The sequence below is a fragment of the Sebastes umbrosus genome, chromosome 7 (genome assembly GCF_015220745.1).
Source record: "Sebastes umbrosus isolate fSebUmb1 chromosome 7, fSebUmb1.pri, whole genome shotgun sequence".
In the NCBI taxonomy this organism is placed as follows: Eukaryota; Metazoa; Chordata; class Actinopteri; order Perciformes; family Sebastidae; genus Sebastes; species Sebastes umbrosus.
The window spans coordinates 18,770,302-18,788,830 of NC_051275.1; the positions used below are offsets into that span (position 1 = coordinate 18,770,302).

Here is an 18,529-nt window from a genome sequence, read left to right on the forward strand (position 1 = left end):
TCCAAAGAAGACCCTACATAAGCTGCTACTCAAGCCCTGGGATTTGGAAGATAATAGGCTGTAATACAATTGTCAACACTGAGTCATCCAGACATGTGGCTCAGAGGCAGAGCTGGTGGTAATAGGGCTGACACAGAGTAATCAATACGCCAGAACTCCTCACACATACAAAGATCTGAGTCTGAGAGGTGAAACACTACACTAAATTGTTTACCTTCATTTACACAAACATCCAGCCGCTGTCTGGCTAATCTGTAAAGATAAAAAGAGACCGGGGAACTTCAAGTCTTATAATTTTATGGTAAACAAGTCTTCTCAGAGTATGTTTTAATATCGCTGGATAGTTATGTTTGGGGTGATAAGGCAAGGGGGCCTGACTCACATATTAAACATGCCAGGTCTCTCACACAAACTCCGCCATCTCCACTACCATAAGGCAGCCAGAAACTGCTTTACATTAAAATGCATTTTCCTTATTTGTAGGCTGGCTTTGGCTTCGATTAATGTCCGTGCTCATTTCAAGTTCTCTTTATGAATCCCGATCAATTTATAATTTTTTGAACACGGAGAGACCTCACGTCCCAACCTGTTAACCCTCAAAATGAGACATAAATGATTTATGAATGCCCTTCATGAACACTGATATGCATGCCAATGCATTTGTCATTCTTCTCCTTTTTGTGTGAGAAAATGGCAAAGTCGGGGCTTAAAAGAGACATTTCCCTTTTTGTGAGGTAGGTGACCTCAGTATTCATGTGCCGTTTACCACTTATTAAACATTTACATTAATTTCCTTTGAGTGGAAACATATGCAGGGAACTTAGAATAGACCTGTTGAGACTTTTCTATTTTTTTTCTGACCTGGAATATCAGACAAAATGTTCAATCAGTGATGAAAAGGTGACTGAAGCGGATGTCTACGGGGCTGGGCCCCCTATACAAAACCAGCAATAATGCATCATCATAACTGCAAAACCCTACAGAAGCTTTTTATGTTCAATAGTTGTGAGTCCACACTAGAGAGATGATTCTTTAATAATGCAGATTGTTTTCAATATAAGGCAATAAATAAATGATTAAGACATGAATGAGACTCAGATTATTAATCGTCTGTGCAATCTGATATGGAGCATAATGAACTGATTGGAAGTGTCAATGGAGCGTCTGACTCAGCCTTCATATCACAGAAGTATTCTCCCATCACAATTGTTTTCAAGCTCTTTTCACACAAGGAAACTGCAACAATACTGAATAATCACATGAAAGAACAGATAAAACTCCTGGTACCGCATGATGCCAATATGAAAAATCACATAAACATTGTAATTTAAACTGCATATGTTGTATTTAAGTGAAATTCTTAGTCATGCATGGCTATCAAAGGGATAGTTTGGGTGTTTTGAAGTGGTGTTGTATAAGGGTACTTATCCATAGTAGGTGTATTACTTACAGTAGATGACGGTCGGCACGCCCCCAGCATCAAGAAACAGACAGGAGTACCGTCACCGGAGCAAAGCAATACAGTGCTGTAGACAGGGACTGCAGAAAAACGTATTTTAGCCACCTAACAGAAAGGCTCACCTAAAAAAAAATATATTTATAATATTTTCATCGCTTTATCAGACAGCCCTTTCCTTCTCCTTTCCGACGGGGAACTGAACTGAAAGTGAAACTTATCTATGCTCTCTCCAAAGCCAGCAGGCTCAGATGACAAAAACAATATAGATACATTTCACTTTCAGTTAAGTTCGCCGTCAGAAAATACTCTAAATCTAGCGTACACATAAACGGATATAGATTTTTTTTAGGTGAGCCTTTCTTTTAGGTGACTAAAATACGTTTTTCTGCCGTCCCCGTCCACAGCACTGTATTGCTCTGCTCTAGTGACAGTGCACCTGTCTGCTTCTCCAAACTGGGGGTACGCCGACCATCATCTACTGGAAGTAATACACCTACTATGGATAAGTACCTCATATAACCCCACTTCAAAACACCTGAACTATCCCTTTAAGTTCCTAGGGAGGTCTAATACTGCGAACGGCTGTTTTAACATGTTGGTTCACCATTGAGTGATGACTTCAAGGAACTGGACCTTGTAGATGAGCTTTTTTTACATTCAAATCCAGGAATACACTGTCCATCTATTGTACATGGATTAACAAACTTTGCAGGTGAAGCACAGGGTCAACAGCAGAACAATGCCCCCAGAACGAAAAACTAGTGCTTCATCCGCAGACTGTACTGGTGTCAACCTCTTATGTTAAGTGTAAATCCTAATTTGCGATAATAACAGTGCTAAAGTTTCCTTCAACCTGTTGTTGCTCAACTTGGTCTTGAAAATACTTTGAAATCAGAAACTATTATTTTGTGTATAGTAGGAATGCATCAATTCACAGCCTCAAAAGAAGTTGTCCTTCTACCTGGGGACTAGCTGTGTCTGTGGCAACAAGTATTCATACCGCTCTCTACAGCACCATCACAATAAACGTAACTCTTAGCGAAGTAAGTTGGCATATTTGCATTACAAATGAGTAGCAGGCAGACATTATTTGGCGAAACACACTTGCTGTGACATAATAACGACATAGTTTATATTCTGACTGGATGCAGCTCTCTGTTGTCACCGTCCACGTAGCCTATTACCTTTTCTATTACTCAGTTGATTGATTCTCAAACTCTGTGTCTAAACAGGGAAATATGAACTTTACATAAGCCGTGGAGGGGAATTAATTAAATCCCAATCATTTTCACAGTCACAGTGGCTGCCCTCTAAAGCAGTTTGACTGACAAGACTTTTTTTTTTTCTAATTTATAAATCTTCTGTAGCACAGTGCACACCGGAGATGGAGGGCGAGGTTGATTTGAAGTGTTTTTTTTTAAAGGGATGTTCCCTCCATTCATTCACATTCACAGATATGGGACACGAAACTTTACCAGAACAATAAACTTGTGAAATTGAATTTTGTATCACCTAGACAATATTGTTATCAAGGCCAGACACACCCAGAGAGAAATACGGAGTGAGAGAAAGAGAGAGACAGAGAGAGGTGTTGGCAGTAAGGAAAGAGGTAGCAGTAAATAAGAGGAGAAATTACAAGGACAAGGGCAAGACAGCAACTACTATCTATTCTTAGCTAGAACAGAGTGACAAAGGGCAAAGCAACCTCCTCAAATTAGTGAAAGAATAAGATATTTGGAATAAGAGAAGAAGAGAGAGAAAATTTGAACATTTTGTGCAGGTCAGGGAGGCAGGCGTACATTTCATCTGCTCTTCAGTGGCACATTCAATTATAAAGCATTTTATCATTTGACAGTGTTGGGAGGAATAATTAGAAGCATGGAGCATGTCGAGCCTGGAACCCCAACTGGCCAACAACAAATAGCGGGGAGCACGGCAGTGTCTGAGAGAGAATAGGGATTAACTAGTGAATAACAGCATCAGCCATGCTTCAGAAGTAAAACCTAACTCCCCTCATCGCCCTTTTATACAAACCCGCCAATCAGCTCTAACCATTATGAATCGAGAAAGAGAAAGATGAGTTTAAATGATGTTGTTTTGTATGTATGAATATTAGGGCTGGGACGATACACCTAACTCCCTATTTGATATTATCATGATACTTGGATGCTGATTCAATATGTATTGCGATTTTTGTTAACTTTTTTAACACTAGACCATGGGAAAAAGTTGAATCACACACTTCTAGGGACTTTTAATTTGAAATTTTAATTTTCCTCTTTATACATCCATGATCAGCTCCGTTTGACTGTATTTAACATAAATGTCAGTATATGGGTGCTCTACAGTTGTATCGTCGGCCGATTTGACCATGGAGATGCGAGCGGCGGCTGGCTTGACCGCACATTACCGCAATATAATAACTTTTCCTGTCCACGACAGAGTTAGCAAGCAGCTTTAGTCATGATGTCTAGCTCTGATTTTCCTGGTAATGTGTGAAACCCAAAGTGTTTCCATACTTTACTGTATATGAGTTACCACTCTGGATTTAATATGTGAGGGTTCAAGTCGTATCTACGCGGACCCTTTGCTGTTTTGTACTTCCTTGTTGCGATCGGCTGTGGTTTGTTTTGGTTGACGGATACGAAACGGATATGACGTCACGTCACTCAGACTACAACAATAAAAGCAGTACCTTCCTTCTACCTCCGCATAGACTAAAATGAAGCAAATATATTGATTTTGGCATTAAAAAAAATGTGCGATACATAGGTGAATACATTGTTTTCCCACCCCTAATGAATACAGTGTGCAGCCTGTTTCTGTGTCAACGTCTCTGGTTTATGATACACAGCTTATATCCGGGTAGCAGATAGACAGGCAGGTAGATAAGCAGGCCATGAGGCTGCAACCATATGTATGTGTGAGTGGGAGGGACGATGGAGATGCTGTGTAGGTGAGCATGTACATGAATTTATTCATTTAACTTGTATCATTCATATATGTGTATGTATGTGTGACAGTCAGGAAGTTCTGGCAGCTCTTCAGGCACAGATGCATGACAATGACTGCAGTGACAAGAGGGATCACGGGTGTGTGGAGGGGAAATGGAACATGAAGAACAAAACAAACAGACGGTGGGGTGTGAGTGTGTGTGTGGGGGTTGAACTGATGGCCCCCGCTTTGCAGAGAGGGATAATATGTCAGCCGGCGCCGTGTGTCAAAGCGTGATTTTGACTGTTTTTGTGTGTATGTGTGTGCGAAAGTGAGAAAGAGAGCCGGCACCCTTTCATCAAGCCTCAAAATGACATCACAAAGCGAGAGTGTGCCATGCGAGGCGCTGCTGGGCCCGATCCTGTGCTCACCTAACCTTCAAATGACATTAGGCATCCCGTCAACATGTGATGAGTCACTGCCAACCTGATGTGATTTATTCAATCGTGCCGAGTAGCTTGGATCGTGGGATTTCAAATCACTTAGATAGAAGCCATGGAGCAGGGACTGAGCGCTAACGTGTGTGCGCGCTCTGTTTGTTTTGATCGTTTGTGTGTAAGCATCCATCAGACGAGTATTCGCGTGTGAGTGTAACATTAAGTTAAAGCTGAAGGAAGCTGCATGATGTCGGCTACTTTACAGAGAGAAGCTGTAAAAAGCCCTGCGGAGCTGTTCAGTATCCGTGCTCTTCCGTGAAGCATGTTTTTGTTTTAATCTCTCTGTTCACTGCGACCCAAGGGCCAAGATTGCTATTAGATCTTGCAATTAAAGCCCAGGATATTAACGGCTGGTATTAAGTGGACTTAATGGGGAGAGAGGAAAATAAACCGGGCGCTGAGAGCTTTATCACACGGAATAAAAGAAACAATGTTTGATACAATCTGAGTGATGCCTGTGCGCTCCTGTTCCCTCCTCATCACCCGTGTGTCTAATTCTGATCAGCACCATCAACTAAAGGGACTCCTTGTTTCTAGATTAAGCATTACATTATCCAAGACCAGTGCCTCGGATATCACAGAGCAGAATTAATGTAGCGAGGAGCACATAGCAGGTTTCAGAGACCGCTACGAGGCGCAACTATCTGAATTCTATAGGGACAGCCAAGCAAACTAAAAAAAATCATCTCTCTTCGCCCCAGGCAACGTCCACTGGAAGATCATTAGCTCTAATGATGGTCAATGAATGGCCATTCTTTCACATTCATCTTCTCCATAGAGACCTTAGTAATAAATGACTGTTGCCATATATAAATAACAAACACAAAAATTAGGGGGAGCATAAAAGAGAGCATGCAAACAGCTTTATGCTATACTTGAATCGTATATTACACATTTTGAAACATGAGACCGCAATCTCTAGTGCAATAATTCAGCTTGGTTATGGAGAAAAGGAGCAGCTGTACCTCTTCTTCTTCCTCACCTAACTTCTCACTCCAGATTAACAACATCAACATGTAACGGAATAAACAAACACGAGCGAAATGAAGACTGAAAGCAGTCAAATCCATAAGTGGGCATGACAAAAAACCCTGATACGAGACGGGTAGCTGCATGAGGACGTTGATGAGCGTCTTGAGATGATTCAGAGGGAAACAGATTAGGCAGGGGAGCAGTCTGGCAGATCATTAGTCAGGGATGTCAGGACCAGAGATAAATGAAGTGTCAGCAGAGGAGGGAGACAGAAGAAAGGAATGGTTGGAGAAAATAGAGGGAGACAAGGGCAAGAAGAAGGGAGGAGAGGGCAGATGCAGAAAGGATGGAATATATAAGACAATTTAATGCTTATGAGCCATAAAAAGCTGTAAGGTAATTGTGGAATTTCATAGCAATAAACTGAGATTGCAAGGGAGTTGCATAACACTTTCAATAACATTAGCTGAAAGTCTCTATTTTCATAAGTATGTTATCTAATGCTAATACATGCATAATTAATCTTACATGCCCCGTTTAATACCCCTTTAATTTATGTAAAAATGATGCCCATGAGTCATTGCAACTTTAATTCATTGTTCTGACTCATTTGACATTAATGCAGTGCTCCTTTACACCCCCATTGACTGGTACTTCTCAACTTCAGCAAACTTCATTAACTTTAATGCCACTGTATCAAAGTTCTTCAAACAGACAAACTGTTGAGATGACTCAAACTCACTGAAATACTGAGAGTTTTCATATTCACAATGTGACAAAAAAAAAAGTGACAGTTTGAAGCAACATTCCCTGCACAGCATGCATGCATACTTCAAAACGCCATATACCCTTGCAACTTGCATTTCAAAGCAGTGCTCGACATGAACTTTTTGAGGCACTTGTCCTTCAGCAGCCAGGTCTCCTAAAAATTACGTTCCCTTACAACAAAACTGCATTGCCAATTAAATTTAGAGGGAAATTCATCTTCTCTTCCAGATTACGTTTTTTTTTTTATGTATGACAAATACATTTCTAATCAAAGTGTGTTCAAGTCTGTGTAGGGAGGAGGTCGGGGTGGATGGACGGGTCAAACAAACACAGGACTTTCACCCAGGAGACCGCTGTTTGTGTCCTGTGTGAAACGAAAGTCAATGTTGACTTATTTTAATGTTGCGTTAATCTTTTAATGTATGCAGAATTCAGACAAACAGTTGAAAGCATCCAAACAGTGTCAACATATTAATGATTCAATTTATGATTTTTTTGTTTATTAGATAGATAGATTAATAGATAGATTGACTGATTTTACAATCATTAAAATACACAAAATACTGCTTCACGTGAAGACGGTTATCACATTTGCAAAACTGTCGAGTATTAGATTACACAATAAAACCACAGGTTTATTTCCATGTGATGCGATCCGTGTGTGTGATCCTGTGATGGTGGGGCAAGATGCCAAGTCTGGTCTAGACCGACAGGTGCAAATATAATATCCATTCAATCACATAAAAGAAACAACATAAAAGGACATCAATGCAAGGTTTGTGCAAGGTCCCTATTTTAAGAGACTATCTAATAGCTATTTCTTCATAGCCTCATTTAAAATTTCTCTCTGCTTCAATGAATTTAAGAGATACTGGAAGTTTATTCCATGTATGAAAAGGTGTTTTTGCTCATAGAATTCTTGGATCTAAAAAGGATAAAGTCTTTTGAGCCTCCTTTTGTTGCATTGTTGTGATTGTCTCTGAAGCGATTAAAGTATTTGGACAGATATTTGGGACCTCAATATGAACAATTTCAAGTCCCATCTTGATTTGTATAACTCTTTTTTTCAACTGGAAGCCAATGAAGTTGTTGAAAATATGCTAAATGAAGATGGTACGGTGAGGTAACTTTAACACAACCCATTTTGGGCAGTCTGGCGTTTTGTTTGTGATGCCCAGCAATACAATACGTCGTGTCTACAAGATAACCCAAAATTGCAAAAACTTGAGGAAACTCTTGTGAGACCCGCTGCCCGACGACCTATCCTAACCTTAACTATTCAAGGTCAATGCCTTACTTTAACCATCATGCAAGAGTTTTGCAACTTGTAACGTGGGTTACCTTCTAGGCACGACTGTGTCATACTCTGAAAACCTCGCGCCCAGAGGGGAAAACAATCGGTGCGACAATATGCAGCTGAAACGCTCAACAAATGCCTGTAGCTAGTTAAAAACATCAGATTTCAGTATGTCAAAGGATTATTTTAGCACCCTACAGTCTACCAGGGTTGCAGTTGATAACTAATATAATGATGGATGGTGATGAAGTTGATGAAGTTAGCTGTAAGCAAACTAATGTTAGCTATGTGTTAGCAAGCTAACTGTACTGTAGTTAGCATAGACTGTTTATAAAGATGGACTACAAGACATCTCCCCAAAAGTGAAGCCAAACGTTGGCATACTGAGCGTCAGGATCCCACAGTTCTTCCTGATGATGCTTCGCTTTTATCTTCTTAAAGGCTCAGTTTTTCGGTTTGGCCGCTTATAAAAACTTAGTTTGGGGTTCTTTATCCTGTTGGTAGTGCATCCCACGACACAGTAGCTTTTAGGGATCTGCTCGTTGTTTGCTTGCAGATGGAATTGACAAGGAGGCACCTTCACACAATACTAAGTCAATGGAGAGCAATGAATTGTTTTCCCCTCCGGTGTGGGCGGGACTTAATTGTGCTTTGTCTTTATAGTCAAAGTGACATTCAACTAATGTTCTGGCTAACATCTTTAATGTTGATTTATCCAACAAACCTGATTGTCATGCCAAGAATTTTGTCTTTTGGCAGATTTTAGTGAGGACGTTCAGAGCTATGGTCTCCCCTGAAAGGTGTTTGTCTAATGTACTTCCTCAATACTTCACTGTGTCCTTAGCTAAAGTTACAGTCTCTCCTACCTTTACCTTCATCTCTGAGGTATTTCGCTGGCTGCGAGTCGAGGAGGCGTCTCTCAACAGCCGAGTGTGCCATTGCGGTGCCACTCATTGCGATGACTCACTGTCAGTAATCGCACTACCTGTCTCTCAGCTCTTTGGAGTGTTATTTAGTGTTCCCTACAAGCTAACATGACATGGTTGGTACCAATCGATTTCTTAGGTTTTCTAGTTTCATATGATACCAGGAACTTCACTCTAGCTTTAAGACTGAGCCCGCTACAACCTCTGAAAGACAGAATAGCGGCCAAGCCCGCCGGCAGGCTGTGAGATTGTTAAAAGGTTAATAGTTTATATAATAAAAGATCGATACATGACGTCTGTGATACAATATTGCCACGCAAAATATCGCGATACTATGCTACTATTTTTTTCCCCCACCCCTAATGTCCAGTGGGGCAAGTCAAGTCAAGTCTCTTCCACTTGGCGTACAAAAAATCCACGTATCCTGGACAAGCGGACAGGCTTTAATGTCAAGCCCTGGAAAGGCTCATCTGTAAACAGAACATCTCTGGTTGAGATATCAGTGTTTCAGTTACAGGATGTTATGTATACCATGCATGCAGCAGAAACGCAGCCCGATTCAGTGGATGTCCTTGGAGCCTGGAGAATCGCTATAATCTCAGCATTTCTATCCTATTTAGGGAGATGAGATCAGTGCACAAAGAGAAGAGCTGAAAGAGGATGGGTGATATAAAGAGGGTTTTGCTTCATTTTAGATATCCTGTTTAGGATGGTGGATTTATAGTGGCTTACACCACTGAAAAGAAATATGTCTGTGCATGTGTGTGTCTGGAGTAAGGGATGGTGGGGTACGGTTCATGATAGTCACCATCAGCACCATCAGTCCCCATGGGATCTCATTATTCACTGCTCAAGCCGACTACAACATAACAAGCACCAAGTGGTCACACATTCGGGCATTTCTGTCGGTCAGTGTTCATGTGTACATGCAGTGAATGGTCCATTATGTGAAAAGTAAGAGAAATCACTGGATGGACATAAAAATCCATAAAATGATAAAAGAGACATTGAGAGAATAACAAAGGAGACAGAAATAAAGAATACATGAGACGGAGGTTTTCGGAGAGAGAAGGGCAAAAATTGAGGAGGTGAAGCAACAGTTTTTGGTCGGTTGGCTCGGGTCCCGGCTGCTGATTGATCTCCAGGTGACAGCCGGTGTCGGGGGCCTTCGGCCAGGCTGTCACTCCCTCCGCTCTCCCACCCTCCCACCCCCTATCATCTTCGCTCTGTCACTCTCTCTTTCTCCCCTACTGCTTTTTAAGCTCTCAGTTGTGCCAAATAATCTCTCACCTTCCCTCTCCATTGATACAACTTCTCTCTCTCTTTCTCTCTGTCTCTCCTTCTCCCTCTCCTCCTCATCATCATTCTGCTCCTCCACCCTTTTCATCCCAGTTGGTTGGACAGTTGGTTTCTCCACTGCTCTCTTCTACCCTCCAACTCTGCCTTTTCGTTCCCCCACTGCTGGGGAACCAACTGTCCTCTGCTAAGAACTGTCCATTTCACACCACCTATTTAGTATGCAAGAGAGCATAATTGCTCATGTGGAGGGATTTAGTCTGTGTTTGTGTCCGACCATGTGTGTGTGTGTGTTTGAATTTGAATGTGCGTCAGTGTCTGTGCCCCGAAAGCCTACGAATGCAGCACATTAGTTTTCTTCAGACATAGCCTAAGGATATTTTGGTGACCTTGGTCTTTAGTGAGTGTGCGTGTGTTGCTCAATTATAGGGATTTCATTTTCCTGTGTGTGGGCGTGCACATCCACTTTGCCAGTTTGTGCTTGCGCGTGTGCTCGTGTGCGTGTGCACATGCATACATACGGGCACCCTTGAGGGGCATGCTTAATGATGGGCTCGTTTGCACAGCTCTGCCTCTAATGATCTATTAAAGTACACTTAGCCAGTAATTATACGGCCAGTCCCAAAAGGCTTATGAGGACCCCACAAGGGATAGCTAAAGATACAAGAAGACGAGATGAAAAGTCAATTTGTTCTATATAATGCACAGGAATCAATAATGTTATGACTTTAACCTTTGAGTTTATGAACAAAAATAAATAAATAAAGGATACTGTCAAATTATAATTTTCTCCTGATGTGATCACAGGGATTAGGTGTTCCTCAGGCTTTGTTTTTCAAAATCGCATACTAAAATACTGCATATACTCAGTATGTCCTGCCTTCTGCCTACTAAATCATCGATTTAGTTTGCCATTACCAACAGACTGTTCACACTGAAGTAAACTCAAGCAATACGTCTTCTCTGCATCACATGACTGTATCAATCACGCCGTTACCAGTCCGAGCTACCGCTGAATAAAAAATGTTTATCTCAAATGTAAATCAACATTACATCTTCCACTGAATTTGATATAAGTAAAATTAAAATTAGTGTTAAATATGTTTTCTGTAGTACATTACATATGTGAGCTTTTTCCTCTTAACTGTACCTTAACGTCACTCGCCATCACTCCTAATTATTTTATCCAACGGTTAATTATTTAAACCATCTGCCTCACAGTCCGCCATTGGACAGTCTAAAGAGACGCAATGTATTTTGGGGCGGTTGCGTATGTCCAGTAAGCTCACGTCTCATATTCACAAATCCTTGCTAATCTGGTATACATCTGGGCATTTCTCACATACACAAAATCCACACACACACACACAACTTTTTTGCATTTGTAGCCTTCTTATTCTTCTTTGAAGAAGTTATGAATGCAATGACCAAATTTAATGTATATTGTTTGTACTTATACTTTAAGTATCTCACTGTATTTTGTAACTGACTGTCCTGTTTTAACTGGATGTTTTATGTCCTGTATTATATGTGTTATGTCTTCTCCTACTGTGGACGCAAGGAAGATTAGCAGTCGCCAAGGCGTCAGCCAATTGGGATCCAGTTAATAAACAATAAACATACTATGCAGCTGGAACGCACTACATACTCACTTTAACATCATACTTAGTATGTTAATATGCGATTTCGAACACAGCCCATCAGACCATTATTCTAGTCATTAACAGAATTGTCTCATGAAGTTCAAGAGCAGCAAGTAGCCCCTCAGATTCCAGTGCCTCATCTTCTAATTAGGCAATACAAATGCTGTTCGGATGTGTTTTACAGTTCTTTTTGGATGGATCAAAACTATTCGCTTTGTACTGTTTTTGCATTCTCAAACATTTTTGTCAACTGTCTTTTTGTTTCCATTTGTTTTGTGTTCTTTTTTTTGTGAAAGTGGGTGCACAACCCAGCTGCAGTCTCAGGCACAAACAGTCCTGAAAGCAGTATCGGAGTAGGATGAATAACAGTCCAGTCAGACTGGATTTCGACAGGTGAATTCATTAGCATAGTGAGGGGGAAAGCAGGCGGAACAGGAGTTAGCGTGGGTAGGATTGTAAGCATAAACTGCAGGACCTAGCATTGCAAGCCTGCTAATAACAGCAGTGTAAATTCTTGGCCCAATCCTAATGTCCCCCGTAAGCCTTGAACCCTCAGGGACTTAACTGATGTCACCTGGTAAATGGTTGGGTATGAGAGGCTGCAAAAGGCTTGAAATGGTAAATAAATATGAATGGGACAGCACTTTGCGGCGACATATCACGTAACCTTGACAACGCCAATTATGGGTTTTTATTCTACAATCTTTACAGCCTGATTTTTAGGATTTTACCGCTTGATTTTAGAAGGAAACCATTATCAGCAAGTAGAGTTGGGGCGGTAATAGTGACTAAATAGATATTCACCACCTCTCATCCTCTTTACAGGCAGTAGATAGTTTCCAAAATGGGCTAGGAGGAGAATCAAAGAGAGTTTCTTAAAGGAGAAGACGGTTTTTGCCTTTAAGATGCAGAATCCCTAAGCATTAATATACATTTTTGTGTTGCTGTATAACTGTACACCACTAACAGATACTGTAGACCCCACACATTATTCCTGTTGAAGAGGTCCAGCTGAGTACAGGTATCATTTACATATCTCATACATATCTTTCCAACTCCGTATCTCTCCCTCTCACCTCTCCCGTGATGTCCTTGTGGCTCATCTTGACCATCTCCGGACTTACCTGGAATATATTTGTTAGCAGAATTTACCAGAGTTGTTTATTTTTAACACTATCAAAGTGAAACATTTGGGATTTCCAGCTTCCTGAGAGGTTGGCAGTGGGGATAATAGGCCTCCCACTCAAAGTCAATATCCACAGCTTCCTGCTGCCCTGCACTCCGAGTCTGTATCAGTGCAGCCATCCACTGGTGTCTTCACAGTGGAGTGACTCATGCTCCTCTCGGTCTGAGAGCTTTTTCCACCTGCCTGCTTATCAGTAATTTAATTCACTGACCTATTCCCCCTTTTTGTCTGAACGTCCATTATCTGATTTGCCTAATCCCCTCTCTTACAGATGAAAAAAGCCATTTTTCTCTTTTTCATTTTTCTGCTGCGGCGTAGCCGTGCCTTAGACTTTGTAAGCTTTGATATCTCTGGGAGACAGTCAACATTTCCCTCTGGCTGACTAAAATGTGTGTTTTTGGTTGGGTTTTTTTAAAAATGAGATTTTGGCCCAATCCTTAAAGCTGGTACCACACACCAAATGTGGGTTTCTAAAGGAAGTAGTTTGCACCTTTGATCATTGTTTTCCCAGCAATGTTGCTTCCTTTCATGTATACACCCCTCTAACCTCTCCTCTACTTGTCTTTCCAACCTGTTGACCATTGTAACCTATATAATATACACACATACCGTATGCATGGCTCCCATTTGTTCTCCCCATGCTCTCCGCTCTGCCTACAACTCCCCAGTGTCACCTGCCACCTCTTTACTCCCACACCACACGTTATTATTTTCTGCCTCACCATCCCCTCAGTCTCCTCTTATCTTCAGAGTCCCCGGCCTTGGTGACAGACGGGTAGACTGGTCTTGGTCTGGCTGTCATAAGCTAGATGGCACAACCAGCTGCCAGGCGAAGGCTGCCACCTGAGGGGGTACTAGCTTCTGACACCTCTATTAACCTTCAGGAAACGTCCATCTCTACTCACACCACCCCCTCCGCTCCTTCCTACTCTTCCTCACCTCTATCTCCGCCTGACCCCCCTGTCTGCTGCTCCCCAGGCGAAGACAAACCAGCTTGTCCCTGAAGCAAAAGAGCCAAATAACAAATACCTGTATTTTTTTCTCCTGCTATCCTGGAGCATTTCAATATGCCACGGATTTCTATCTCACTTTCTCAATTATCGTTCTCAGTGTCCTTTTTTTTTCTCCCCAGTTTCCTGTCTCCAGTCTGTCTCGGGCTCTTTCTGTCCGCCTCTCTCTAATTCTAGCCCCTTAGCATTGCAATCCAGTATTCATACAATGACCTGTGTGTCAGGAATAGCATATGGCCAGTGCAAAATGCATGGTTTTGTGCAGTGACGCATAGCTAAATGGTGGGAATGAACAAGTAGCTACAGCTTTCCCATGTCAATCAGCCGGAATAATGGGAGTTGATGAAAACTAAGTGAGGCGGATTAAATCGGATGTAAACATATTTGATTAACACATGCCCTTTTTACCTTGACAATGATTCGATGTATCATTTGGTGTTATTTAAAATAGATTATGGCAGAAGATGACAGCTCCCATATAAATCAGCTGCGTTCACCCAATAATCTCTGTCTGTCTCTCTCTCATTGTGCCCCGCAGGAATTCTCTTTACTCCGACTGGACGACGTGGTGGACCAACGGGTCAACATAATCGGTTTCTCAGTGTTCAACAAAACCCATCCCTTCTTCCAGGATTTTGTGCTAAGCCTCAACCGCTCCTGGCAAGAGAACTGTGACCATGCACCCTTCGCTGGCACCCCGGTTAGTACACACACACATGATATCACACACACACACACACACACAGAGGAGACCAAGGTTACCCATGTAAGAATAATGGATGATCCCTTTTTATTTATTTCCTTACCGAGTCCAAACAGGGTCTTCCGAGGCATTACTCTTCCAGTATACTGCCGTATCTCAGACTCACCCACTGAAACACTGAAGTCACTTAGACACAAAAAAGACTCTGAAATACACAGGGATGACATTTATCCAGTTAACTGTTGTAATTGCAGGTGTTGCTGTAGGCAGTTGTTGTTTCCCAGACAGCCCATTAGCAGCGTATGCCACCTTCCTTATTACATTTATAATGGCATCCTCCTTGTTAAATTTGCTTCAGAGGAAATGCAACGCAAAAGAGCTGCTTACCTTCACTGCATCCCCCCTTGAAATCATCCACTGCTCTCATCTAAACATTGTCTGTAGCTCAACATTTAACATACCGTCACATGCTCTGCATATTTAAATGAGCGACTTCAAAAGAGCTTCAAATCACCAGGCCACTGTTTACATACGAATGACTGAAGACTGTTGCAGGTTTGTATTTTAAGGAACTTGAATATAGAGATAGAAGTAAAGCCTGCCCTCCATCCAGGATTTATACTCCTCCAGAGTCAGGAAAAGGGCAGGAAGCATCACTGCATACCCTTCAACACCCTGGAAACTATGTGTTGAACGTCTCCCCTCTGGTAGGCGCTACAGAGCACTGTACGCCAAAACAACCAGACACAAGAACAGTTTCTTCCTGCAGGCTGTCACTCTGATGAACAGATAAATCAGTCATACACCCTCGAACACCATAACATCCACTGCTGCCGTTATTGATTATAATTTCACCACATTTTTTAATATGCAAGCTGCATATCATCCGTTACGGTCAATACAAATCCTACATGCTGTAGTATATAGACATGCATACATGCACATACTGTAAATAATCATCCAGTCCATGTATATCCATTTAGCATTTATTTATTTGCACTATTTGTATAGTTTACAACATACAGAACACTTGACTTGTATATAGACGTTGATTTTTAATTTATTTTTATTGTTGGTCATTGCTGCTTTTTATGTATATATTCATATAATATGTATATATACAGCTATTTTTTCACATACATACATTACACATTTCATTTATTTGTCCAGCTTTGTGGTCCTTGTTCCTTGCTGTAATGTTTATTTCCAACTCTGCATCACGCCAAAGCGTGTAATAGACCCGCCTGTCTACCAGAGGATCTCCGAGGCATGAATATTACACGTGTGTATTAAGGTGCACTACCAGCAAAGGACAACAAAACCGCTGAGTTTGGGTTAGGAAACAACATAATGGTTGGCTTTAAAATAAGCATGTAATCTACATAAAATACTGTATGTATGGAAACAGCGTAACATAAGTACAGAAAACACGTCACAAATAAAACAAAACACATCTCCTGGTTGAAAGTCCTTTGTTTGGACCCGTCCACCTCCCCTCCCGGCCGCCATAAGCAGTCTTTTTCACTTTTTATTCTACGTCACTAGCTCTGAGCGTAGTATATTCACACGGATGCGTTTACATTACAGTCAGAACAGACTACATTTGTGTATACATGAGCAAAAATCAAGAAGGCCGTTCTTATTGCAGGCTTTTTCCTTGGGCATTATCATGTCATTCACACGCCTTTTCATGCACCAGAGTAAGAGTGTTGGCCTTTAAATGTGATTCTGATTCTGATCATTTGTCTTATGCTGGCTCAACAGTTTTTTATATTTGAGCCAACCATACTAGACAGAAGAATTGGCCCTCATGCTTGAACATTTTGTATTCTCGGCATAACACTCTCACACTTTTTTTTATGAGATAGGCTTATCGGACTTTTCAACGTCCGATTCAGCAAATAAGATGTCGTAAATGACCTGCATAAACATGATGAGTGCCACCTATTCGTAAATGAGCTCTTGTTCACGAGACCGAAATTTATGAGTATTATCTCACTCCCCAGTAATCCCTCTCAAGGCTAAGCTCTGGCACCCATTTGTCCAGAAGTGTCACTCATAAAAAGAGAGTAACAAGAAGAGCTTCACCAGCTACTAAATTGAATTCCTGCTCTCGGAGTCCAGTAAAGAAACTCTTACTGTATTATTTCTTACATGTCAATAGTGGAATTAACTTTCTCTTAACACATACCATTATATGTATATGAATCAATATTAAACCATCAATACCATCAATATTTAAGTGTTGTCTTCCATCATTTATTGGTTTTGAAAATAGCCAGGCTTACAGTATAATTGTACACATTGTCTTATACTAAATAAATAATATATTAATCGCAATAGAGGAAACTAATGATTAGTGAGAGAAACAGTCAGCCGGTAGAATTTCCCATGATATTACACATAAATATTAAGTTAAATTTATATATTTGAGCTCAATTTCTTCAAAGTAATGAAAATTTATTTTTACAAAACATGATGTGAATAATTAGAAATAACTGCTAACAAATCCAACTAGAACAACCCATCTGGGTGCACAAAAAAACGTGTTTGCAAATTTTCTTAAGGGCTTCATTAGGATCCAGAAATTCAGTAAAGGTAATTAATGAATGAATCCTTCTCTCTCTGTTTGAAGTTAAAAGAAAATAAAAATACAAACAAACGCGCACCCATCGCCCCCTTCTGCTTCATTCAAGATGGGTGGTGAAACAGGTTAAGAATAGTTTGAACATAGCGTGAAAAAACTGTTGTGTTTTGCACACAGCAGGTCACTCGCATACTTCTGAGCCTGCGGCAATTAGGAATTTTTTACTAATTAGCTAATAACTAGAGAGAATAAAGGCTGATGAAAGCAGAGCAAGAACGTCATTAATTCATTTAGATATGCACATAGATAATATGCTGTCTTTTCATTAACAGTAATTAGGTCTGGAGGACATGGGGCTCATACGTACAAGAAATGCATACAAGTGACCTCTTTACATGTGTCGAGCTGAGACATGTAATTCATGCGAAGATAAAGACGTGCACCATGCCAACTGATCATAAAAGTTCATCTGAGAAAAATGCAGGCAGCGGCATTTAATTAGAAGAGGAGGTTAGAAAAGGTTTTACAAGAGACAAATTATTGTAGGACAAATTGTGCTGCCTGTAAATATCTTGCAATCGTGTGAAGATATTTATATTCTCAAATTAGCATCAAAGAAAGTAACCACACAGACGCACAGATAGTCCTTATCTTTTTGAGACTAAAATATCAGTAGGTACACAAGATGTGACTGTATTTGTGTTAGAGAACATCAAACAAAACCAAAAGGTTGAAAGATACTATATTTTAATTTAAATATTAAAACCTGAAATAGTGAAAGCAGCTCATGTTGTCACACAAAAGGAGTACACTTGTGACAGAGGAGCTGCTATGCCGAGTGAAGACTACTACAGATCACTGACAATTTGTTAATGAAAAACTGCAAAAAAATAAAACCATCTGTGAGGTAGACTTAAGGGGACTATTTGTAAGATTCAGAAATGCTGCTTAACAGCGACACCTGTGGCCTTGAAATCAATGAAAGTCAGCGTCGAGCTCGCGCTTGCTCGCTCTACATAGACATGAACGAGCATCGCTCAAAACAGTGAGGCGACACACATCAGCTAAAACCACAATATCACTCTATATTTCAGCTGCTTGGCAGTAATGTTAGCTGACCAGATGAAGGTGTCTCCATGAATCAATGCTGATCCTAGTGTTGGCTTTCCTGCTCAGCGCAGGCTTCAGCAGCGGGGCTCCTCAACGAGTTACGTTATCACCTCCCGACCGCAGCCGGCAGCCGAAGACGCC

At 41.0% G+C, this 18,529-nt stretch overlaps 1 protein-coding gene across 5 annotated transcripts in view; it reads left to right on the plus strand.

Annotated features, from left to right (window-relative positions):
* grik4 (glutamate receptor, ionotropic, kainate 4) overlaps positions 1-18,529 on the plus strand; it is a 334,598-nt gene that overhangs the window by 255,119 nt on the left and 60,950 nt on the right. For all 5 annotated transcript variants that reach the window (XM_037775509.1, XM_037775506.1, XM_037775510.1 and 2 more), the window contains exon 9: positions 14,527-14,688. In XM_037775509.1, the coding sequence (XP_037631437.1) occupies positions 14,527-14,688 (162 nt within the window). The remainder of the gene's footprint in view (positions 1-14,526; positions 14,689-18,529) is intronic.